At 38.2% G+C, this 26,196-nt stretch overlaps 1 protein-coding gene across 1 annotated transcript in view; it reads right to left on the bottom strand.

Moving 5' to 3' along the window:
- The window catches only part of tusc3 (tumor suppressor candidate 3), a gene marked incomplete at both ends in the record, with an annotated part of 122,753 nt that extends 104,377 nt beyond the window's left edge, over window positions 1-18,376 (bottom strand). The window contains one exon of the mRNA XM_079813141.1: window positions 18,272-18,376. Within this exon, the coding sequence (XP_079669267.1) occupies window positions 18,272-18,376 (105 nt within the window). The remainder of the gene's footprint in view (window positions 1-18,271) is intronic.
- Window positions 18,377-26,196: the final 7,820 nt, after the last annotated feature.

Here is a 26,196-nt window from a genome sequence, read left to right as displayed (position 1 = left end):
TTTCCTCAGGCTTTCCTCAAGATTATCATTACTAATTATTGAGGATAATTTACTTCAGGATTTGGCTCAGGCTTGAGTGTATCAGAAGACAAAGCGGCTCAATTTAGGGTTTTGGCGTATTATTCTCTTTTTCTTAAATGCTGTTCTTTTTCCATTCTCCATTTTCAGAGTGAGAGAGAAATGTAGATCTCATTTTGCTGTCAATTAGATGCTGACTGGGAAATGAATGGCGATGGCCACGAGTGAAGCGATATTAGATCTCGAGATGGGATTAAGTCTTTGATAGGCACCAAGTGCTTACACCACCTCAACTTAATGAAAAAGACATTTCACAAACAATCCCTAGGAACAGAATAATAAGGAAGCTCAATATAAGCCGAAATTCACCAGGCAACGACGTCCAACTGCATATGTAGGGCTCTTGCAGCATTGCTTAACAGGGGATGAATTTAAAAGACAAACTTTTCCATATGTTTTTAAAAGCTAAAGCCCAGCACTTTGTCTTGTATACAAGAGTATGCAAGAAAACAAATCCAGAAAAAACAATTTAACCTCACTATATACACATCTCACACACACACCAATCAGGTGTAACATTATGACAGGTGAAGTGAATAACACTGATTATCTCTTCATCACAGCACCTGTTAGTGAGTGGGATATATTAGGAAGCAAGTGTTAGAAGCAGGAAAAATGGGAAAGTGCAAGGATTTGAGCGAGTTTGACAACGGCCAAATTGTGATGGCTATATGACTGGGTCAGAGCATCACCAAAACTGCAGCTCTTGTGGGACGCTCCCAGTCTTTAGTGTTCAATATCTATCAACAGTGGTAAAAAAAAAAGGAACAGTGGTGAACCGGCGACAGACATGTTACTTTGACACATACCACCTATACCTAAGCATTGTTGCAGACCATGTACACCATTTCATGGAAACAGTTTTCCCTGGTGGCTGTGGCCTCTTTCAGCAGGATAATGCGCCCTGCCACAAAGCAAAAATGGTCCAGGAATGTTTGAGAAGCACAACAACGAGTTTGAGGTGTTGCCTTGGCCTCCAAATTCCCCAGATCTAAAAAAAAATGCTGTAAAAACAGTACTATTGTTTTCTATTTTAATATATTTCAAAATTAGTACAATCTATTATTGTAACGGCAAAGCTTCATTCATCAGTCTTCAGTGCCACACGATCCTTCAGAAATCATTCTAATATACTGATTTGGTCCTCAGTAAATATTTATTCTTATTATCAATGTTGATACTGTGCTGCTTAATATGTCTGTGGCAACCAATATGCATTCATTTTCTTTCATGATACTTTGAGCACAAAGTTCAAAAGAACTGCATTTTTGTAAAGCCTTTCCTGTCAATTTTTGATCCGTTCAATCCAGCTTTTGCTGAATATAAGTATTCATTTCTTAATACTCTTCTTACTGACCCCTAACTTTTGAAGTCACCTTTGTTTTCAAAGCAGCTTTACAGGAATAAACAGCAAAATAATGATTCAGTGATAAAAACAGAGCTTAACTTTGCTGTAAAGCAGCTCTAAAATGAAAACAGTGTCATTGATCTGCTGAGGTCAGTTCAGTGTTGATTCAGTTCTGTTCAATAACTGTGTAAATATGAAATTTAGCTATAAAGCAGCTCCTTAGAATTAAGTTCTCATCCAATGGTCTCGGTACAGTCAAATCAATAATATTGCTGAATATTATGTGTGGCCAACTAAGCATGCCAGAAGTGACACTGGCTAGGAACCTAAACTCCATCGGTGACATAAATGGAGAAAACAAACATTGGGTGTTTAACCAGGCTCAGTCGGGGGATCAGTTCTCCTCTGGCCAAATGGACCAACATGGTGGTTATTATTCCAGGCTGCATCACAAGTCAGATTGGTATCGTTCAGAACATTTCATCCAGTCAATAAGTCAGATGTTGAATTAGTATCCGCTCTGATGGATTCAATAGTTAATTCAGCAACAAATTCATCAGATTGATTCAATATAGTCGGTATCAGTCATTTGTCATTTTAAGCAGTTAATTAAAATAACCACTAATAAGAGTAATTTGCTTACAAATCAGAATACACTGCTCACACATGGTTATTTTTGATTCATTAAAAAGGATCAGTTCAGTCAAATCATTTGTTCATGAATCAGACAGGCCTGGTTCTTGGCAGCTATAGAAGGGTGGGCTGGCAGATATCTTGTGGGCTTTTAAATTTTTTTTATTTTTTTTTGGCAGAGAGATATAGAAAGGTAGATAGATAGATTTTCTACTGTACCTTAACTATTCTTAAAAACGTGTTTATTAATGTTACTTGTTTATTAATATCAAACATTTTATAAATCACAGCTCTCCAGTTTATCTTATTGTCACTATAAAATGCTACCATTTTAAGTTTTCTATTGTCCAGTTAGAAATTGCCACGTACGGAAGCCTACTTTTTCTATAGTAACATATTTGTTCACATAGAACCGGTTTTTTTTCCATCAATCGTTTTTCCATTCCACTGCACTACTTTTCCATTTTTTTGTCAATGTAAACACGCACACTTGGATGTGTTTGACAGCTAAGCTCACATCTTGTGTCCATACTTTTGGCCTTGTTTAAACTTTCGCCTGGCTCCGCAGCGCGAGCCTCTGCTAACTCCGCTAACCCTCCCCAAACGGACAAGGCGTTTATACTTGACGCGCTCGCCGTTGTATTATTCTTTGAAACAAAAGAGGGCGACTCAGAGAAATTGTTCTATAAACCATCCTGAAACGGTGGTGAACACAGGTGAAGATATTTATTTTAGTACACTTCACCAAAAACCACACTACAAAAGAATCGTGTATAACCCGTTAAACCTTCAGATTATTACTTGTGACATTAGAACAAAATGTATGTACACATGTATACAATTAAATTAACGATCTCTTAAATATTTTGTAATTTCACAAAACATTTTCATTTAGTTTCGTAAACATTTTTTATTAAACATAGATCTTTATTTTCATTAAAAGGGCTCATTTCTTTTGTAGGCTCATTTTGTAAAATATAAGCAACTCATTTAGATGCGCAAACTAGGTGTCAGTGTGGTGAGCTGTACTGCTCGGCCAGATTTGCCTCAAACTTGTGCATCTTCTGATGTGGAGCCGTGTGGAAAGTTACAAAATTTGCCGTGCACACTAGCAAGCGAAATGGGGTCTCGCACTCTCAACACGCATGACTGCCCACTCCGCGATGACGTCATTTTTGCCGCGCACACCTTCGTGCTTGTGCAGACGAGTAAAGTATAAACCAAGCTTCATGCATGACGCAGGGTTCTAAAAACACGGCGCTCAAGTTAAAGCAAGTTCAACTTTTTAAAAATGCATCTCTAGACCTGCACTGACATGCGTTCTTAACTGCAAAACGCATTCTGTGTGAATGGCCAGTAACTGATCGAAAGATAAACAGCGCATTTTTATTTCATTGTTGTTATTTGAGCAGACAGTTTGCCTCGTTCTAGGGCTGTGCAATTAATTGTATTTTGATTCCAATTTCAGCTTGCAGCAATTATGAAAACAGGATAAATCGAGGTAAAGCAATTATTGTGCCGCTGCCGCATTTCGTCCAGTGCACCATAATTTCCTTCACAGCGGTGCAATTTCGTTTCTCCCCAAGCCAAGCTTAACATCCAAATCAGCAGAATAAATGAGTGATGTAAAATGCAGTCCACTGCCGTTAAACTGCGGGATGTGCATGAGGTTGCGCATTAAGCTGTGAAAAAGATGCTGTTCCTTATGTGGCCGCCTGTGTGCACACTCCGAGACGAGGCAGAACCATAGTAGACTGTAAAAAAATATGGACGTAGTGTCCGTGACGTCACCCATGGGTTTCTGAAAAGCAGTTTTTGAAGCCTCAAAGTAGCCATCTTGGCAGTGCCTCACCACGCATCACTCCTGGATAACAGAAAATGGGCAAAGAAGCGGGACGTGGTGGAGCTGAGGTGACGTGATGACTAACAGACAGCAGACAAACGGCAATCCACCTGTCACTCAAGTGACCACACCCTTAATTATGCAGAACTTTAAGACTTTATATAATGTAAACAAATGAGTTATAAAAAAAATTCACCCCCCTCACAGTTGTCATGAAGGGCAAAATTAGCTGTCTAGACCAAAACCACAATTTGTACTAGGCCGTAAACATTTTCTTCCGCTGTAAACTTGGACATTTTAACATGGGGCTCAATGAGATACTGCTCCCTTCTGGAGCCTGTCTCTAGCGGCCAGTCAATGAATTGCAGTTTAAGTCACTTCCGTATTGGCTTCAAGAGAAACTGGGGGAGGTTGCCATTTGGGCGGAACGCATATAAGCGAAGTATACTATGGGCTTCAGATATGCACCAAGATGGTCAAATAGCTGGTCAAAAATATGTCGAAATGCCGTTTGGTAGGTATCCTTGTAAACACAGTCGGTTATATCTTAAGTCAATGTAAACATTTGAGAAAGCGTGTTTGAAACCGTATAAATGGATCCGTGCAACTCTTAAAGTCACAACAGACACATGACTGCTGCAGTCATTAATGTTAATCTAACAAGAAAAGACATAGATAAAATCCCTCACTGCTCTTGAATGAATAACTTTTGTAGTTTTAAATAAGGATTAGTTTATATTTAACAGCCGATATTTCAGCTAAATTAATGTTATTGCGCTGAATATTAATTGTCTCCCTCTCTACTGCGTTCTGCCTCTCTACTGCATTCTGAGGGCATACCCAACTAATCGATAATGAGAATCATTGTCGATTACTTTGATTATCGATTACTATCGATTTGATCGATTAGTTCAGGAAACGCTGCTATAATTAGGGCTGGGACAATAAATCGATTTTGAGATTTTCGATATGCATCCCGATTTTCTCTCCAATCGATTCTGAGCTTAGTTTACAGCAGATTACGCTGTGTGCTTTAGAAACAGCCATACTCTGCTTGCTTCCAATTCCTTATACACATCGCTTGAATCTTCCATAAAATAATATACATTTCGAACAGATTGAAGTAAATTACAACGGTGTTCGCAGTGGTCTGTGTTTACATTAATTTTGCATCATAAAAGCATTCTGAGGTGCAAGTACATTTAACCACTTACTCATCTCGCACACAGCCGAATCAAGCCTGCCGCACTCGCCCTGATAAGTGAAGCCAAAGCGTCTCGATCGCCCCCAGGTGGTTGGTCCCAGTATAGGTCATAACCCCCAATAACCCGACAAACTAAACAATCAAATTACACTTCAAATAATTTTTTCCCAAAGATGGTTTCTGTCATTATAGGCAGTTTTTAAATCATGCAGATGTCATTTCAAGTGTTTGTTTTTTAAATAAGCTTGGTTTTAGTAAGTTATTTGATGCTATAAAAACGGGGGTGCGACGTCATGATTGACAGCTCCTCTGTTTGTCTCAATTGTCCCTGCCCTAGCTATAATAGGGCAACACCGATTGAAATATCGTAGTATATCTTAACTTTTTAAAAGTTTGAAAGCCAAAAGACTTTTTCCATGGTGTCCAAGCAGCTGACAGTAATTTATTTCTTTCTCCTTGTGTAACATGATAAAGCGTTTGCCCTTAAAATGCAACAAAGCAACTAGTCACATCACAGAAACGGCACCTTTTGGTTCCTTCACTAAAACACACTGAGAATACTGATAAAACCACAAAATAAAACCGTCTCAGAAACGGAATGAGTTAGAAACAGCGGCCTTAATCTGACAAAAAATAGAGAGGGAGACGAAGAGCAAAACAGTGTTGAGAATGAAGAAGAGAAAGAGAAAGACAGGTGGAGAGATGCGTTGGAGAGATTCTGGCTTTCTCTCCTCCCCCGTCACTACTCTCCCTAATGAACGACTCTCTCTGATACACTCTTTAATGCATGTTTAAGGCTTTGCCATGGACGGCTGGCACAGTGCTGATAAGGCTGCATGCGTTATCCAGTTCGACAGGCTAACTCGTCCACGCCGGCCTCCTGCCTAAAGCATCTCTGTCGGATCATCTGCCGCCACGCTGTGATGACGACTGCAATGAGAGCGCTGATAAAGGACAATCGAAGATGTCACAAGCTATGGGGTGGACAGATGGAGGGTACACAGGATTGGGAGGAATGAAAGAGGAAGGTAAAATGAATTGGAGGTTGTTACCTCATACCATATATTTCAAAAGAAAGACAACATGACGTTTGCAAAAAAACTGGTGGTGATTTTTCTTCTGATGTCTTTGTGTTTATCACCAAGTCAGTGGTCTACAGTTGTTGATCTCTTTTGGGCTCAGTGAACACCAGGAGTTTGAACGAAAGACATTGAGTCAGAGCACACAGCATGACACACAGGTTAACAGAGCTCACACGTAACCCTGCTCAGGATGAAAAAAAAAACATGGAGAAAGTCAGAAAATGGAATCTGTGGGAAGTAAACTGGTGTGGAGTTTAAAGTCAAACAAAAAAGCCTAAAAAGCTGAAGTATAAAGATAATGATAGAGCACGTATGACTTCCTAGTGGTCAATCTCACGTACCCTCCCCCTTCCCCCGCGGCGTCAAAAATAACTGCCCTCTGATTATGCCCAATTTCTGACCAAAATGTCAGAAAGTGGGCAGGGCGACATCTCAGGAACACAAAGCATCCATCAAACGGACAGCTCTGCCACACAGGCTATTATCATTCATTCAACAGGCTGCTAATAGTGAAACACATTCAAATTCATAAATAAAATGAATGTGTCATATTTTGATCTGAAACTATATTTGTAGTATGCAATTTAAAAATAAATAAATAAACTAATACTTTTAATAGAAAAAAAGCCTGTTCATTTGGAAACTGCATGTTGTGAACCATATACACAGATCAGGCATAACATTATGAATCAGGTGAAGTGAATAACACTGATTATCTCTTCATCACGGCACCTGTTAGTGGGTGGGATATATTAGGCAGCAAGTAAACATTTTGTCCTCAAAATTGATGTGTTAGAAGAGGTAAAAATGGGGAAGTGTAAGGATTTGAGCATGTTTGACAAGGGCCAAATTGTGATGGGTAGACAACTGGGTCAGAGCATCTCCAAAACTGCAGCTCTTGTGTTCCCGGTCTGCAGTGGTCAGTGTCTATCGAAAGTGGTCCGAGGAAGGAACGGTGGTGAACCGGCGACAGGGTCATGAGCGGCCATGGCCACACATGGGGAGCGAGGGGACCATGTGGTGTGATCAAACAGACGAAACAGACTTCTTGCTCAAGTTCTTGCTTCTTGCTGGTTCAGATAGAAAGGTGTCAGAATACACAGTGCATTGCAGTTTGTTGCGTATGGGGCTGCATAGCCGCAGACCAGTCAGGGTACCCATGCTGACCACTGTCCACCCCAAAAACGCCAACAGTGGGCACGTGAGCATCAGAACTAGACCACGGAGCAATGGAAGAAGGTGGCCTGGTCTGATGAAATACGTTTTCTTTTAACGTGTATGGCTGTGTGCGTGTGTGTCGCTTAACTGGAGAACACATGGCACCAGGATGCACTATGAGAAGAAGGCGAGCCGGCGGAGGCAGTGTGATACTTTGGGCGATGTTCTGCTGGGAAACCTTGGGTCATGCCATCCATGTGGATGTTACTTTGACACGTACCACCTACCTAAGCATTGTTGCAGACCATGTACACCCTTTCATGGAAACGGTATTCACTGGAGGCTGTGGCCTCTTTCAGCAGGATAATGCGCCCTGCCACAAAGCAAAAATGGTTCAGGAATGGTGTGAGGAGCACAACAAGTTTGAGGTGTGGACTTGGCCTCCAAATTCCCCAGATCTCAATCCAATCGAGCATCTGTGTTATGTTATGCCTGATCGGTGTATGGTAAAATGTATTTGATTTAAAATTTTAAATATATAATTTATATAAATAAATATAGAATTTATAATAACAGGTTATTAATGCTTATTAAACGCACACCGCCCCCGCTCTAGGCCTGAACATCATTAACATTGCATGCAGTTTAGTTATGAACATGATGCAGGGTAACGACTGACTACGTCATGAAGCCTATTAGAATGCAGTTAAAATGGTACTAAAATTCAAGATATGAGGGCAAATATGCCCTGTATGGGTTTTTGTCTTATATGAATATCATATGATATGGTTTAGCAATTTCACATGAGCAAGAGTGCCGTTTTTCCCCTAATATATACACAATTACAAATGTGATATTGTAATTAAGTGATTTTAGACACAATATTGCCAATCTTCTCCATTTACACAAATGAAAATAGTTCCAGACAAAGCCACAGCAGAACTGTTTCCCCAAGCAAAACACAGCGGTGTTTCATTACTGAATGAATCTGCGGTTTTTAACCAATCGAGTGAGCCAATGATACATTTTTTTGCCTCAAACTCCTAATTACTACTTATTAATAGATAGTAAGGTAGTTGTTAAGTTTGGGTATTGGGTAGTATTAAGGATGTAGAATAGACCCTTTTCACATTTCCGGGTTTCTCAGAAGCGGAAATCGTCATAGTTGTGTTAACTTTTATAGCGGTGAATGAGAGCATGCATTAAATATTTTTTTTGTGTCCCCATTTGTTCAAATAGCAAAAGAAAATATCCACAATAGTGATTTCACAACTTTCAAAAAGAGGGAAAAAATAGAGTGCGATTGATGACGGCAGTGAAAAGAGAGAAATATGTACATTTTACCGTCACTCCCATAGGCGCCGTATTAGAAACACCCTCACAGCAGTGGTAACTTGTTTTGTTTTTTTTTGATGCAAAAGTAATATAATAAAGTATTAGTGTTGTAAATGTACATACATTAAACAAAAACAAAAAAAGAAAAAAAAAAAATTCAGGATTTACAATATTGTTGACTGTTAAAACACGTCATCACAGTCTGTGAAAAGGGTCCATAAAGTCATGCAGAATAAGGCATTAATATGTGATTTATAAGTACTAATAAACAGCCAATATACTAGTAATATGCATTCTAATAAGAAACTAGTTAATAGTGGGAATTGGACCCTAATCTAAAAAACAAAAATGTATTTAATCGCTTGACGGCTCTAAAAATAATATAAAAACAATTAACAATGGTGGTGCATACAACTCAAATTTAAGTCCTCATTTACTTTTATTACATTGAAAAGACTTTCCAGGATGCACTGTTTGTGTTCCACAGAAGAAAGTAAGTCATACACACATTTTGGGTGAACTATTTTATTTATTTATTTATTTTTGTTTCTGAAAATTCTTATGTCTTTGATTATATTTAAATAAATACTGTACACAGTGACTAAAATGACATCCCATGATGAAACATTCTGAATGCATTTTTATGGTAAAGTTCAGGCAACAGCCGCCCACTTTTACTGTAATTTTAACAAAATACTATTACAGCATACAGCGTTGCCTATATACTGTGTACTTCTATCATTATACATTGCAGTGCACTGAACACACACTTGCTTGTCCGCTAGTGTTTTTTTTTTTTCCCTTTCATTTCCCCATGGTGAGAAGGTAAGAATATCAATGCACTTGTTACAAATGGCCAACAAATCTCTTGAATATTAAATATAACGTACAAGGGAAATGGAATTACACCGGCAGACCTGGATCTGACATGAGTGGAGATTGGAGGGGGCCCGTGGCCTGCTAAATATTCATGCCTCTTTTTTGTTTATTTATCTTTTAAAGCCTTATTTTGCATTTTAAAACACAAAGTGAAAGAACGGACCACACAAGCATGCCCTGTTGGAGAAGAGAGTGCGGGGTTTGCAGGCCTAGAGTTGTTCAATATTCAGAATGATTTTTATAAGCAATGCATATGGAATGGCTCTGGGTCTAATGTTGATATATCACAGCCTCCCAGCGGCTGGGGCCCTGCGTCTCTCTGGATGGCGTGGAGAATCATTTTGGTAATGCTTCTCAAGCACAATACAAATCATTTCGCAAATCCACTACACTGGGCCTTAAAGACGACTCGCTGTCACTCCAGTCAGGCATGGGAGCGACAGCCATGCACATGTGCGACGGCCTCATGCTCTTTTGTGCTTTTACCCAGTTTTCTATTTCTGTTAAGTAGAGATGGAAAGCTTTGTTTTAATATATATTCAAGGTGATGCATTTATGTTCTGCAACAACAGCAGAACAAACACAATTGCAAAAATTGTGATAGTTGTTACAAAAAAAGCCTGGAAAATGACTGCTCCACATCTGTTATTTATCAGACAAATAAGCACATACTGGCATACATGTTGAACTTACACTGACACCTAAAGGTGCGGATGTCACATCATGCAAACGCAAATGTTTTCAGATACAGAGGCTGTTAGAAATGCACCATTAGAAGTCAGCCATGATTAATATATCATCACTGTCGGACGGAAACCTTCTATCTCCAAACTCTTTCCAAGAAATTTATATCTCTACTTTCCAGAAATGGACTTTTTTTTAAAATAATTAAACACTGCGTTGTCAAAATTGATATTGTGGCTTTATATAGTCCAGTCTCGCACAGCCAAACTGCAGACTGACAGCAGAGGGTCTGGAGTCTGGACTCTGTTGCATCTTTCATTGGTCAAGGACCGGCCAAGAAGACTTTTGACTGACATTAATGCAACCCAACTACAGTTAATTTTGTTCCACGTCATTTTTAGGAGCGTGAAATTGTAAAGTCCCTGCAAGAACAGACCAGCGTGCATCTATAAATTATTCATTCAAGAACGTTGTGCAAGTTTACTGCAACAATGGAGTCGCAAACTTCACATACTTTTGAAAATCCAGCGTTTAGTCGATCCTGGTAAGCGCTCATTGTAGGGCTGAAACGATTCATCGAGTTACTCGATTAACTCGATTACAAAAATTCCTCGAGGCAAAAATTCTGCCTCGAAGCCTCGTTAAATTCCTATGACGCGCACTATACGTGCAGGGATCTGATTCACACGGACCGCTGTTCAGTGTTCAGGAAGCACACCATAGCGCGTGATACATTTTGAATTTAGTTTAGATTCTAGATGCCCAGAATCACTATAGTAACTGCATGTTTTACACAGTTTATGTAAGTTGATTACCGTTCTTATAGCTGCCACACACACACGCGCGCACGCAAGCCCCGAAGCCAGATCGCTTTCACTTTCATCCTCATAAAGTTTGTCAAGTAAATGCTTTTAAAGCCTTGCCAGTTTGAACATTGAAGCGGTTGTGCACTATTCAAAAACAACAATACGGAAAACTTATCCGTTCAGTGCTCAGCTTTTTTCTGTGACACGGAGAGTTGAGCCATGTCGCGTCTTTGACAACGAGCGCGCGCCCTGAAGGCAGACCTCTTTCCATGGTCGCGTCGTCTGAGGCTGAGACTATATATAGTCAGAGACTTGCATGTGTCATTATAATTATTAACACATTACCAAAATCAAGCTTCAAATGGAGTTACAAGGTTTTTGACCAGCGAATTTCAGAGAATTTTGGACATATGTATTTTGTCCGTCATTAAAACGCAGCATTAACATATAACGTTTTCTGTAGCTATGCAGTCAATCTGTTTTTTTTTCTGTAATTTGGTCAAAATCTCATGTTATTAAAGACGAAGCTGCTACACACAAGCTATTTAAGATAGAACAGGCTATTGCTCGACGACAAATGCTAGACTAAGACATTCTTATCAGCTCCTCAAATACATAAAGCATTAGTCTTATATAAATATATAGTGTTTCTTAAGTAAAGAAAACGCTATACTTATTCAAACCAACAGTGCTTGTTTGCAATGCAAGGGTAAATAAAGAAGAGATAGTCCAAACTGCGTGTGCCACTTCATTCACTATAGAGGCGGGTGGAGTTACGATGTTTGACTGATATTTTGAGCGGCCAATGGAGTTACGAAGTTTAGTCACAAGCTCTTTTTAATACTTTTCATTGGTTAAGTTTTTGCAAAACGCACAGAAAGACGTGACAGCAGGCCAACAATGATTTATAGGAGGGGAAAAAGGACAAAACATGGAGATATGAGGTTTCTGCCCGACATAGCGATGATATACTGTGAGAGAGTCCAATAACATTACAGATATAAAGCAAAAGGTTTTTCAGTGGGTCATGTACACTCCATGTACAGTGAATAAAATTTGGTGTAGGATTTACTAACAATTTACCCTTTGACAGGAGTTTGATTGACAGGCAATCTGACCAATCATAATGTCTCAGGTTATGTATGTAACCTATGTTCCCTGAGAACAGGGAACGAGACACTGCATTCTAGAACGTTTCGGGGAACGCCTCAAGTGTGACAGGTGTCTGAAACTGCTATCGAATCACGGCAATCCTATTGACCGGCAACAGCCCATGATGTCATCACTGTGCGACCCTGAAGTATATAAGGGTGCCTTGCAAACATGATATTCACCTTATCGTCTGAAGGGACTGTTTGGCAGGCAGGCCTGAGGCATGGCAAAGAGACACGGTGTCTCGTTCCCATATTCACCCGAATGCCACCAGGGAGGCCTGACCTGGTGTCACTTATATTGGACACTTCAGTCTGGCCAACAAGCTGTCTGTTCAGAGACACAGCCTCTGGACACATGCCTCTAGGTAAGGCATCCAGACAGAGGGACTGCAAAACTGGCAGTAACCAACTCAAACCAGATCTATAAGATGGGTATCCTGGAGAGCAATACTCAGCGTAGCGTTTTACAACCCTTGCTTGCGAGGGGAGTCTATCTGCTCGATCCAAGGATCTACAAAGCACCTTTCTTTCAAGCAAGCTCGCCTTCAGAAGCAGCCTGCTAAGGCCAGCTCAGCTGAAAGCAAGCAGCCGCTAGCTGCCAGAACCCAGTATCGCTGGGAAACCACTTACAGGGAGGCCTGGTGAGGCCTACTACCTGATAACGAGTAGACCATTCACCCATACTTGGGAACTTGCCTTCAGGGAGGCATGGTGAGGCCTACTACCTGATAGCAATTCGTGCTAGCTGCCAGAGCATCCAACTCGGGAACTCGCCCTCAGGCAGGCCTGGTGAGGCCTACTACCTGATATCACTTCATGCTAGCTACCAGAGCATCCCAACTCGGGACCTTGCCTCCAGGGAGGTCTGGTGAGGCCTACTACATTATAGCAACTCATGCTAGCTGCCAAAGCCTTCAAACTCGGGAACTCGCCTTCAGAGAGGCCTGGGGAGGCCTACTACCTTATAGCCAATCGGGCTAGCTGTCCAGTCCACAATACATTTTCCACTGCGTGAGAACATGATGTGTCCCGTGAAAAAAATACTGTACAAATAAACAACAAGTACTACACTGAATTAAACAATAAATTTACTTAACCGAATGAATTAAAAGTGCACCATTAAAAAAATAGAAGTGGGCAGCAAGCAAGGATTATGTTACCCAGGTTGATGAACTGAATGCAATCATTCTTCAAATTATGTCAGAGTTGTGACCTTTAACATGTTGAGCCATTGTGCTCAAGCTGGCAACATGAGTACAAGTCCGACTCAATCATTTCATCCATTCCTCTTCTGCCAATCATTTCCTTTCCTTTGCCTCCAGTGTCCCTTTCAATAACAGTGGCCACACATTTAAAAAATGTAAAACTACCTCCTGATGCTCTGGAGACATCATCATCTCGAGGAGATTAATTTGCAGTGAGCCATGATGTATTTAGAATTAGAATCTTGCTGAGTCTTGAGACTCATTACGGAAATGTATATATGCATGTTGGCACGCTGAAACCGTGTTCCCAATCCTAGAGATCAATGCTTCGCGAGAGCAGTCCATCACGATGGGAAGAGGGAAGCAAAAGTTAGAAAGAACGAGAAGAGGGAGAAATAGAGAAAAGAGGAAAGAGGAAAGAATGAGAGAGGCAGAGCAGCATGACGTGCTTTTCCTATCTATGGATGACTACACGTATGCATCATTATGCCTCTGAGCTTTTAGAATTAAACTGCCTTCATCAAACACTCAGCAGGGTGGCCCTCCTCGCACTGTTCACCCCAGCGAGAGGGAAGCTTCAAGACTTCAAACATTTCAGTTGTTTCAGAACATAAACTCTTTCAAGCCTTTTGCCCCAGTGCCAGTCGGAGCAGTAATGAGTCGAGCTGCAGTTTGAGAGCCGAAGGGAGAGGGAATCACACTGCTCTTCAGCTCCAGCTGCTAGAGTCAGGATGGAGCGATCATGGGCCCGGACACTATTCCTGAGGCAGATATTACAAGAAATGTTCTACCAGAGATATGAGGAATAGAGACAGGAGAGGATCCCGCAGGTCCAACAGAGAAAAAGTAGAAGAACTAACTGTAGAATATATCGGTGACCAAATCCGGAGAAAAGGTTCTTTAGAACCATAAAGGGTTCTGTCAGGCGCTTCATACCTTTTAGAGGTTCCCGTTACTGGATAATTTTATGGATTTAGTTAATTGATTTAGTTTTTCGATTAAATTTTATGAATTAAACAGCTATTATACATACTTTATCATTAGAACATTTTTTGAAATAACCAGTTAAACATGAAAGTATTATGCAATAATTTAAGACATTTCTCCTTATACAGAACTTTTTTGGCATAAGGAGTTAAAAACATTTTTTTAAATTGAGTCAAGAACCCTAGGGTTCTATACAGAACCTTAATTAACCTTTTTGTCCCTAAGAGTGTGATGTTTATATTTCAGCCAAAAGTCTGATTAGTGTGATACTGGGAGGAGATAATAATAATAATTCCATTTTTATTTTTTTTATTTCCAAAAAGTACTCTGTTTGAATAATATTCATTCATTCAATAATTATTGGCTACTGTTATCATAACAATAAACAAGCATTACAATAAACTAAACATAGTTTTCCATCTAACTTATACCTAATTACTGACAATTGCTCACTACTATAAATTAATCTTATTTATGAAATTATTTTATACTAACTTAATAATTGTTACATTATCATTAAAAATTTCATGTATAAAATTAAAAATGCATGTATACTAATATATACATTAAAGATACTAAATTAAAGCTCCTAATTAAACACTACACAGAAGTATTTTTTCCCCCAAAAAATTTACAGTCATATGAAATGTTCCTTGAGCACCAAATCAGCATATTAGAATGATTTATGAAGGATCATGTGACACTGAAGACTGGAGTAATGATGCTGAAAATTCAGCTATACCATCACAGGAATAAATTACATTTTAAAATAGATTAAATTACTAAACTGTTATATTATATTGGAATACTATTTCACAATAGTGCTGTTTTTATTGTATTTTTTATAAATATAGGCAGCCTTGGTGTGCATAAGAGACTTCTTAAGAAAACAAATTTATACATTTTACCGACCTGTAGTGATTTACAATAAATGTAATAAATTCATTGCTTACAGCCAAACCGGAAAACATCACACACAAAAACATATTATTTACATGACATTTTATCACAACTGTGATGGATAGAAATTAGTGCTGCCAAACAATTAATCGCATCCAAAATAAAAGTTAGTGTTTACACATTTACATGCGTGTTTACGGTGTATAATTATTATGTATATAAATACACACATGCATGTATATATTTTTAAGAAATATTTGTTATATGCTGTATATATATAGTATATATAAATAGTATACAGTATATAAATGCAAGTATAGTATGTACAGTATGTGTGTGTGTATTCAAATATACTTAATAATTATATACAGTACACACATATATTATGTAAACAAACTTTTATTTTGGATGTGATTAATCATTTGACAGCCCATTTTTTAAAGGGTCTTTAATCACTGGTACCTATTGTCCATATACAAATCAATGCCAAATGATACAGAATTTCTGGAAGAAAAAAAATACCTACCATCCAGAAGCAGAACCATTAATAAAATCTACCATCTGCAACGCCACCACATAAGCTTTAACACCAAACAGAGCATGACACCCAGACAAAAATAACATCCTCAAATATTCATTTGACTCATTCTTTGGGAATTATTCAACATAGCCTACGGGAATTTGAATTAAGAGCAGCTGCTAAAGTAAACAAATCCAAACAAGGGTTGAACACAGTCATGTATAGGAGAAGCCTATTTTGGGCTATATTGAGATATATGGTAAATATAGCGATTCTTCACAAAAAGAAATCATCATGATTGAAAATGCACAACTCTAGAATTTATAATACATTAGGATTAACAAAAGATTACTTTGGTAATATTGGTTGATTATCATGGTTGATTGAGGGTGATACCAGACAACAGGGTGGAAATATAACGCGGAAATAGAAAACACAATGTAATTATAGCAATTGAGACCTACATAAATTGATCAAACCAAATTAATTAATATTCACATTGGTTACTGGCCAATGCCAAAATTTCTCAGAAAACTATTATTCAGCATTGATGTATTATAACCCCATCCAACCTAAAAATAAAGCTGGAAAGAAATGCTACAGCCAAATCCTCAGAATGCCAGGAATAAAAGTCAGAAATCAGTACCAGAAGAGAAATCTCATGCCCCTCCCAGAGAGTAAACAGTAAAGGATAAAATGTAAAGAAATAAATCGGCAAGTCATCTTTAAATCTTATTAAGAAGAGTCCACCTCAGGCCGACTCAAAGGGGAAACAAAGGCAAACAAAGACTCTGCAACTCAAGCAGCTCAAAACTGCTTACATCATCTTTTCCTACCTCTTCACATTAGTCAAGCCAATATACAAGACACACAAAATTTTGGCTGTGATGATGAATGAACGAGTAGCTGAGCTTGGGGGAAAAAAATTCACCTCTACTCACTCCCCAATATTCCTCCCTCGCTTGTAGAGGGCAGCGCAAACCTTAACAGATATATGAAGGCTTAAAGACAGGGAGTCAAAATACTGCCCTTCTCAGCACCCGCAGAGCAGCGGGGCAGGAAAGAGAGGGAGAAAAAGACAAAAGAGGAAGAGAAAATATGAAGAAATGAGTTTAAAAATGCAGGAGGGGGGGGGGGGGGAGCGGAAAGTTGCTGCTTCACCACTTTGCCTGGTTTGTGCCCAATATGATCATTTCCCTGCTCCTCTGCTCCAGGTGAGAGGAAAAGGTCAAATACACATCATATTTTCTCCAGAGAGAGAGAGAGAGAGAGAGAGAGAGAACTCTAGAGATGGTCTAGACTGTCAAGCAGTTCACCTGACATTCAGAAACACTGTTTTCTTTTAATGGCAATTCAAAATTATTGCATTAACATATGGTAAAAAGTAATGAGTATATTTTTTTTATTCATCCATTTTCATTTTAATTATTATTAACCTCCACGAGTCAAGTATCAACTTGATACTTCAATGTAAATGTGTTTCTGAGATGTTCAATGAACCCACTTTTTTTTAACAATTACTATTAAACAAATAGATTAAATATGAATAGTGCAAGAGCCATGCTACTGAATAGGTTACCAATTGATTCATTGGTAACGCTTTACAATAAGGTTTCATTAACACAAATTAAGAATGAACAATACTTCTGAAGCATGTATTAATCTAAATAGTCTAAAATGTAATGTTAAGTCCAACATTTACTAATACATTATTAAAATCAAAAGTTGTATTTGTTAACATTAGTTAATACACTGTGAACTAACATGAACAAACAATGAATGGCTGTATTTTTTATGAATACATTTTTTTTTATTAATATATAAAGAGTAATTTAATATATACTGTATAATGCTGTTAATGCATTAATTAATGTTAACTAATGAAACCTTATTGTAAAGTGTTACCAATTAATTTAATAAATCAATCAATGTTATCAAATAACTTAAATAGATTCAATAAAATTATTGGATAATCTACACAACTGGATTGGAATATTAGAGGAGCCATGTGACTTGTATCACATGTATGTGAAATAAATTGCGACACTTTTTCAAATATCAATCATTATAAGTGTTTGGCGTGTGTTTAACGTTTATTATTCGTCATTATAAGGACACGCGTACGGCGTCACACGGACACGCGCACTCGGCTACGTTCACAATCACAATGGAACGGACACCCGCGAGGATAAAACGCAAGAGGCGTTTCTGCTAGAACAGTCATGCAAAAAAAAAAAAAAAAAACACATATGTTAATATTAGAGCATCTTCATGTTCTTCCCATGATATAGCCGTCTCTAGGCTATATCTCTTCTCTTTATATAGCAACATCATGTATCTGTGCCGACCGCCAGGTATAATATAGATGTTAGACACGGAAACTGTAGGACTTTGCCATAAATCAACATCACTGATGCTGTGAAAGGTAGATTCATGAATGCATCAGTAACGTTACCTCTTTTTTCTTCTGACCTCCTCCAGACTGAAGACATAGCAGCAGAATCAACAATATGGATGCAAACGGCAGGTTGAATGGGAATCCCTTGAATACCACCGCCATGTTGGAAGATGCTCTTATCGCATCAGTTCTGCGGAGCGCTTTGATTGGCTACAATCGCCTCCAACCAGAGGCCAGGCAATTGCTTTGTGGGACTTGTAGTTTTTTATTACCTGGATTTTAAACGCATGAAGTAACAGTGGGAATACAATGTCAAATGCTCCAGGAGTAACTTTATTCATTATTCAGAATTATTTTTTTAAAATATACTTTTAGAAAATAGGCCTATATTGTTGTTTTGACACAGTTTTAGCGATCAGAGAGAAAGATGCACACGTTTATATATTGCCTTGCTGTATCTCCAGTTCTTGCCAATGGGGGGCAAACCCAAAAAGTATTTTCTAATATGGAATGATATTGAATATGGGGAATGCATGACATGGCAAAAACAAGAAATCATAGCATTTGAAATGTTTATATAATATTCTAAATGGTTAAATAAAGAGCTATGTATAATATTACGATGCATAAATGAAATAACATAAAATAATATGACCGTTTTTATCCTTTAATAATAACAATACATGTATTATAATTATTATTATCAATTATTTAAATTAAAGGCAAATTAGTTATTCACAAAAAAAACTTCAGTATTTACAATTGCCCCTATTAAAGCCTATAGATTTTTATTTTTAAAAGTAATTTTTTTGTGTGTGTGTGTCATTTCTCTACTGCATATATAGGCTATAGTACAATATTGAATGTTAAAATGAAATGTCTCCTGAAGTCACTGTGAAGAACATTCAATTACATTGTAGATGTTGCAGTAACATCATAATCTCTTTAGTGTATACTTTATCACTTTGTGTTTCTTGATTCTTTGCCATTTTACATCTTTAAGTTGTTTTACTCTACAGCCGAGAGGGCACTAGTGTCAGAAACCATTAAAAAGGGGACTGCAGCTATTTATAGATTTTCACATTTGATTGTTAAAGAAAATAATGTCCTTTTGACACAAATTGCCCAAAGGTTAAATGCTATGACTAATATTCAGTAAGCTTGCATGCTCTGATGCTTGCATTTATGTATGATTGCGAACGAAAGATGGAATATATATGCATGAAAGATTAAAAAGATACTTGTTCCATTGCAGTTGACGAAACATTAGCCTCTTCTGTACCGGAATAATTTGTATATCCCAAGAACAGTATGTTCTTAGATGGTATAAATTACCCATATTCTTTCAGCATTTTTATTAGCTCACGTACAAGCTAAGTGCAAGTTTGGTCCGTTCCATTTCCCTTTAAGAATCTGACTCACTCATAGCAAATGATGTATTTCATTTGGCCAGCATGCGTCTCTATGCACAATTGAATATAAGGTCAGACAGGGTAAACACCAATGTCATTCACCATGATGTATGTAGCAAATGTCAGACTAAGTCACTTCATTTCTTATTTTCCATTGCTTAATTTTGGAATCAAATGTTTGAGATTCTCTTTTAGCCCTCAAGTGGTCTTGTTTCGAGAAAGATCATCTCATGTCCGACTCACATTTAATAGGCTGTCTGTTATAAACACACTGCATGTGTTTATAAAAGATTCGGTATGAATATCTTTACCTTAATAATCTCTCTCACACACAGACACGCAGACGTGCGAGACAGACAGCCACAGCTGAACGAGACATATTTAGTTGAACCTCATCCAGGAATAACAGGCCGGAATTTGCAAGACAGAGGATGATGTATGATTTCCATTTATCTAGGACACAGTATTTAAACCTACATATTCTTTTTGTGCGTCTCTTTCAGCTCTCCTAGACTGCATGTGAATATCTCTCGCACACAGACACGCACGGATGCTCGAACACACACGATTGCTGTTGAGCTGTTCCACTTGAAATCTGTCTCACTGTCGCTTCAGCTCACTTTACGGTGGGCTGTTAATTTGGGTCCTAGTCTGGGAGTTGACGTCACCGGAGCTGGGGCTGGCACAATATACCCAGCTGAGGTCAGGTGCGCATGTAAAATCCATGCCAAGGAATGATTAATTGCAGAGTGGCACAATGAAAAAAAAAAGATCCTCAATGCAAGCCCTGCATTTGGAACAATGATTTCAGCTGTAATACTGCTGTGTAGGTTATTTTTAAAGCATTTTTTAAAGTCATTTTCTCATTTTATACTACACACCATATGTGAAATAACTGTGCATGTGCAGTTTATCAAATGTACAATACAAATGGCACCTTGAACTGGAAAAGATGTCATTGTATTTTACATGTTCTAACTGCATAGGCCTATCATTAAATAAGATCATGTAAATATACCAACCTGGTATACATGATCTATTAAAATTTGTTACTGAAAATCCACGATGAACGTAACAATAGGCTACACAATGTTTCCACGAAGAACCTTCAACATCCATGGAATATTTCCATTGCACAAAAAGTAAGGTACTTTAGATTATTCAAATGTTCTTCACACTAAGAAAAAAAAAAAAAAACTTTTATTAAAGGTGCAGTTTGTGAATTTTAGCGACATCTAGCGGTGAGGTTGTGAATTGCAATCACCCACCGCTCACCCCTCCCTTTCGAGGCAAATAGAAAAGCTACGGTGGCTGACACAGGACCAAAGTGTCGTCATCGGAGAGAGCAGAGAGTTATTAGTGCTCTGTAGAGAAGTTTGTGCATGCCTTTAGGACTACTGTAGAAGCATGACACAAAATGGCGATTTCACTGTAAGGGGACCCGCGGTGTATGTAGATAAAAATGGCTCCTTCTAAGATAATAAAAACATAACTGTTCATTATGTAAGGTCTTTATACAACACTGAAAACATAGTTATGTATTACATTGCATTTCTGTCAATAGATCCTCAGAAATACTACACATGGCACCTTTAACTGATCACTGAAAGGTTCTGTTAAAAACCCAAAATGGTTCAATGCGAAAACCAGCTTTTGAAACCTTTATTTTAACAGTGCCAAAAACATATTTACCAACAATATTTTAGCGTATACAAATTATGCATTTAAATATAAAATTCTCCATACAATTACATGGTAATACATTACTCAAAAAGAAATTGCAGCTAACCAACGACAAGGTTTGGTAGGATGTTTTTTATCCCTGCATATTTACCTACAATATTTTAGCGTATAGAAATTATGCATTTAAATATACAATTCTCCATACAATTATATGGCATTACTCCAAAAAAAAAGAATAATAAAATACAGCTAACCAACGACAAGGTTTAGGAAGTTTTTTGTTTATCCCTGCACAGTGGTGTAAATCAAAATCAATTTTTTTGTTTGTTTATTTGTTTTGTCATTTATCGCCTGTGTATAGTGCAAGATTAAATGTTAAATGAAATGTCATTTTGAAGAACATACAAGTACACTATAGATGTTGTAATAACATCATAACGTCTTTAATCTGTATTATTATATTTATCATATATTGTGTTTTGTGTTTCTTTGCTATAATCTAGGGCGCTAGGGTCAGAAACATTAAAAGAGGGAGCACACTTATTTATAGCTTTTCACATTTGATTGTTAGAGAAAATAATGTCCTTTTAACATACAATTGCCCAAAGGTTAAATGACTAATATACAGTATGATTGCATGCATGTATATGATTGGATGTGATGTAAAGATGGATGAAAGATTAAAAAGATGCATATTCTTTGCAGTTTCTATAAAGAAACATTGGCATCTCGTGTAATAGACTGATTTGTATGCTTTGCTGTATATCCCAAGAACAGTATGTTCTTAGATAGTATAAATAACCCATATTCTTTCATCATTTTTATTAGCTCACGTACAAGCTAAGTACATGTAAAAATAACAAAAACAACAGGTAACCAACGACGAGGTTTTATAGCAGCATTCTTACATTCTTTAATTACTAACACTTTTAGAGTGAATATTCTGCATTAAAATATTCACTTTGAAAATTGTATAAGAGGACAAGTCAACAATATGCACTTGAGATGCAACCCACACGCATGCGAATTAAAACTTAAATAGCATTGCGGATCAGCTCAGCATGAGGGCAAGTCTCTCTCTCCCTCTCTCTCTCTCTCTCTCTCTCTCTCTCTCTCTCTCTCTCTCTCTCTCTCTCTCTCTCTCTCTCTCTCTCTCTCTCTCTCTCTCTCTCTCTCTCTCTCTTGGCTCTAGGACCCAGGAGAATAACTAGCAGGACAGTTTATTTTTTGAGTGATGAAAAGAACAGGCTCGTTTCTCCACGCAGAAGACTAAAGGGACTGTGCAAGTCACCTGGCTAGTCTGGATAGCGCCTCCAAAGACAGAAAAAAATTCACCCACAATCCACTCGAGGAAGATCTTCCCCCCTTTTTTTTCTTCCATCCCTCCCTCCTCAGATTCCCTCTCCCTGACACAGAGTCCGTACTCAGAGCACCGGCACTCGGCTGGAGGAGCGCGTTTGGATACGGGAGGTTTCTGGAGATCACCAAGTAGGGCAGCTGCGGAGTGCGCCCTGTCTAATCAAACGTTCATTCATTCATTCATTCAGTCAACCAATCAATCAATCAATCAGTCGGATCACACCAGGGAGCTGACAACCTCCTCTCATCCGCCTGCTCGGATTCGAACCCATTTCTTGAAATATAACGCAAGAGGTTGATTTGATAGACTGATCAAGCAGGGTTGCTGCAAACGTGCCAGTTTCGCGCTCAACGCTCTCAATGACAACACGGTCTCTTACTGACGGGAACACTTTTGCATTCGGAAAGGAAAACGGAGAGCGACACGCAAGTCTGTTTATGTCACGTTACTGCTGTTGGGACACTCTGAGTGACTAGTTATATTTCATAGAGGCTACCGAATAGTTGAGGCTGTCGCTGGAGTCGTGATCAGCGGGAATGAGACTGAGGGAATCCGCCGCGGCTCGGAGAACTGGGCTGGCTTTCGCTCGGGAACTACAAGGCTAGATATACAACTTTTGTGTTAGACTTTATCTTTCTATATGGAGCGATCGGCATCGCTGGACATCGAGGCGCTGAAGGTGAGTTGCTGATGTGACGTGTTGCAGTTTGCAGCGTGTAGTGTGTGTGTGTGTGTTTGGGGCTCAGTGCGGTGGTGGTGAGGTGCTGGATTTTGTGCGTGGGGTGCATTTCAATAACCCTCGTTCAAGTTGCGGCCATTAAAGGCATAGCTGCCGATGTCTGGGGCTGCTTAAAGCATAATGTCCATATACCAATTCACAAATAGTTCGCATATGTCGCTAACAAATCTTACATGCACTATGGGTTTCTGCAAAAACGAGTCTTTCCCCCGTTTAACCCCTCCCTCGATCGACTTCCCACTCCAGGCATTTCCATCGCGTGCATCTATTTATCCATATGCAGTGGTATTTTTTTCAAACAACTTTTTAACTCGCGAGTATTCGTATCATATTGCTCAAATCAATTATGTTCATGCGTTTTTCACAAAAGAAAAAAATAGTCCCGCTGAGGGATTGTGTGTTTCAGCACCTCTGGCACTGGACAGCTCCACAGATCAGACTGGAGAACAGCTGTATGGGAGATTTGTGTGGCCGGGTTTGACGGCGCTGCCCTGTATAATGTTATATTTAGGGTAGCACATGTGGTTGCCAGAACTTTAGCATGAGAAATACGGCGATGATGTTGCACACATGACGTGGATATTTTGCTGATTCTATATTTTACATTTCCTTACTGTAAAACAGTCCTGTCATTAAATTGTACAGTATTAATGTACCAACAACCTATTCGAGCTAACACATCTGGCACAATGGAAGGCCACGTGATGACTTAAAGTTGGTCTCTCTCTAGCAACTGTGGTCAATAATAACTTAAGGACAGGACATAAAACACAATCATAATGCAAATTGCACTGAAAGAAAGCAACAAGCATTGTCTAAACAGCATAAAACACTCCACTGAACGTAACTGATAAAAAAATGAACAAACTCAATGTGATGGTTTGCCAGGGGTTTCCCCGTGAAAAGATAATTCGACCTGTTTACTTATAAAAACACAATTTTATTAATTGCATACTGTTTGAGAATGCATATTCTCAAGTATAAGATAATTTAATAAAAACATTAAAAAAATATTCACAGTAAAGTTACATGTATTGCCTCGAGAGTGTATGTCATTTTACCATAAAAGATGTACAGTTAACCAATTGACGGGTTTAACTGTAAAAATTGAACATTAATTTTCCATTAAAACGTTGTTGTTTTCGTAGTGAACGGTGATAGTAAGTGTAGCTCTCTCTCTCTCTCTCTCTCTCTCTCTCTCTCTGGAATTCCATAAAGGAGAGGAAAAGAGATCGCAAACACATGCTGAATAGATCTGGCAAGTGTGTTTAGATCTGATTGGCATCTCTTGCCAAGAGATTTGCTTCTCTCCCTGTAATTCACTTGATTTCTGTATTGTACTCGGTTTTGGCTTTGTGATTTCAAAGGATCGAAGTTTAAACCAGGTAAATGTCTGTATTCATTAAATGAGCAATTTTCACCCTTACACATAAGCCTTGCATAAAGGTTCTTATACTTAGATAACGATTCAATGTTCTGCGCCTTTAGGCTATAGGTAAATCATGAAAACACCATATAATAAATACCAATATACAGTAAAACTACTATCTGTAACCACTGTAGGGAACCACTATATTATAATAGGTAAACCAAATATGCAGAGTACAGCTAACACTAGATCATTCAAATCAGATTAGAAAATGAACAACTAATTTCTGGTTTGTCTCTCCCTGGTTCAGTAAACTTATTAGGTTGGCTTAGAAAAGAGTTTTTATTATTATTTTAGAGCTTTTATATTATTGAGTGAAGAATCACACATTCTGGCTTTTTTTGTATTTATTACCAAGCCTTTTTGTATTTGAAACGCAGGAGGGAGCTCCTTTTTTGATTCTGATGCAGCATTTATTATATGTTGGAACATTGCATCTATTGAATCAGCATTTGTGAATCTATCAAGGGCTTCGTATAACAGCGTCACACTTGCATTCGTGTTCATGTAATTCTCTCTAATTAATTAAGCAGGGTGCTTATAATGAACAACATGTACTTGATATGTAATTGCTTTGTGGGGCTGTTTGTAATTGCACATTCTTCTTGTTATTACTTTCCTAATGAATTATGATAACATGTAAACATGTTACATGAACTCCGTGAAGTATCACCAGTGGCCCCTTTCATTAGACAACAGGACAAGAATAGATTTAGAAATAGAGGAGTCATTAAAAACAGTGGTGATGAGGCAAACAGTCCTCTGTCCTTAACAGGGTTGTTCAGCGAGAGTTTTAATTAAACTGGCATCTCTGGTTTGCCTCTTATCTGGAGGCGTATGTGTCCTATGAATTCAGACGCTGATGAAATGCCTTTCTTAATCTCTTGGAGTGTCATTTCAATTTACTGCCAATCCTTTACCACCTCTGTGAAAGTTCCTTCAGAGGGACCCGAAAAAAATGCTTGGGTTGGACCACAAACTTGGATGACAAATTTAAAACACAAGCAAGAAATTTTGACATTAAGCATGCAAAGCTTGACTTCATTGGTTATAAAGGAGTAGGTCATCCAAGCATTACCATTTCTTTAAAGAAGATTCTCTGTTTTTAGTCATACAGTGAAAATCATGTTGTTTTGGGCCCCATTGATTTGTTGCAGGGTCAGAAACATTTGGTTTGTCTGGAAAATAACTTATTTTGTGTTCTGCACAGTCAGGGTAAAATGAAATCTCTATAAAGTGGATACATTTTTCCCTCATGTGTGACCCTGGACCACAAAACCATTCATAAGGGTACATTTTTTGAAATTGAGATTTATTCATCATCTGAAAGCTGAATAAATAAACTGTCAACTAATGTTA

Source organism: Gobio gobio (assembly GCF_949357685.1).
Source record: "Gobio gobio genome assembly, chromosome: 3".
Lineage (NCBI taxonomy): Eukaryota > Metazoa > Chordata > Actinopteri > Cypriniformes > Gobionidae > Gobio > Gobio gobio.
This window is presented reverse-complemented; position numbering and strand designations above follow the sequence as displayed.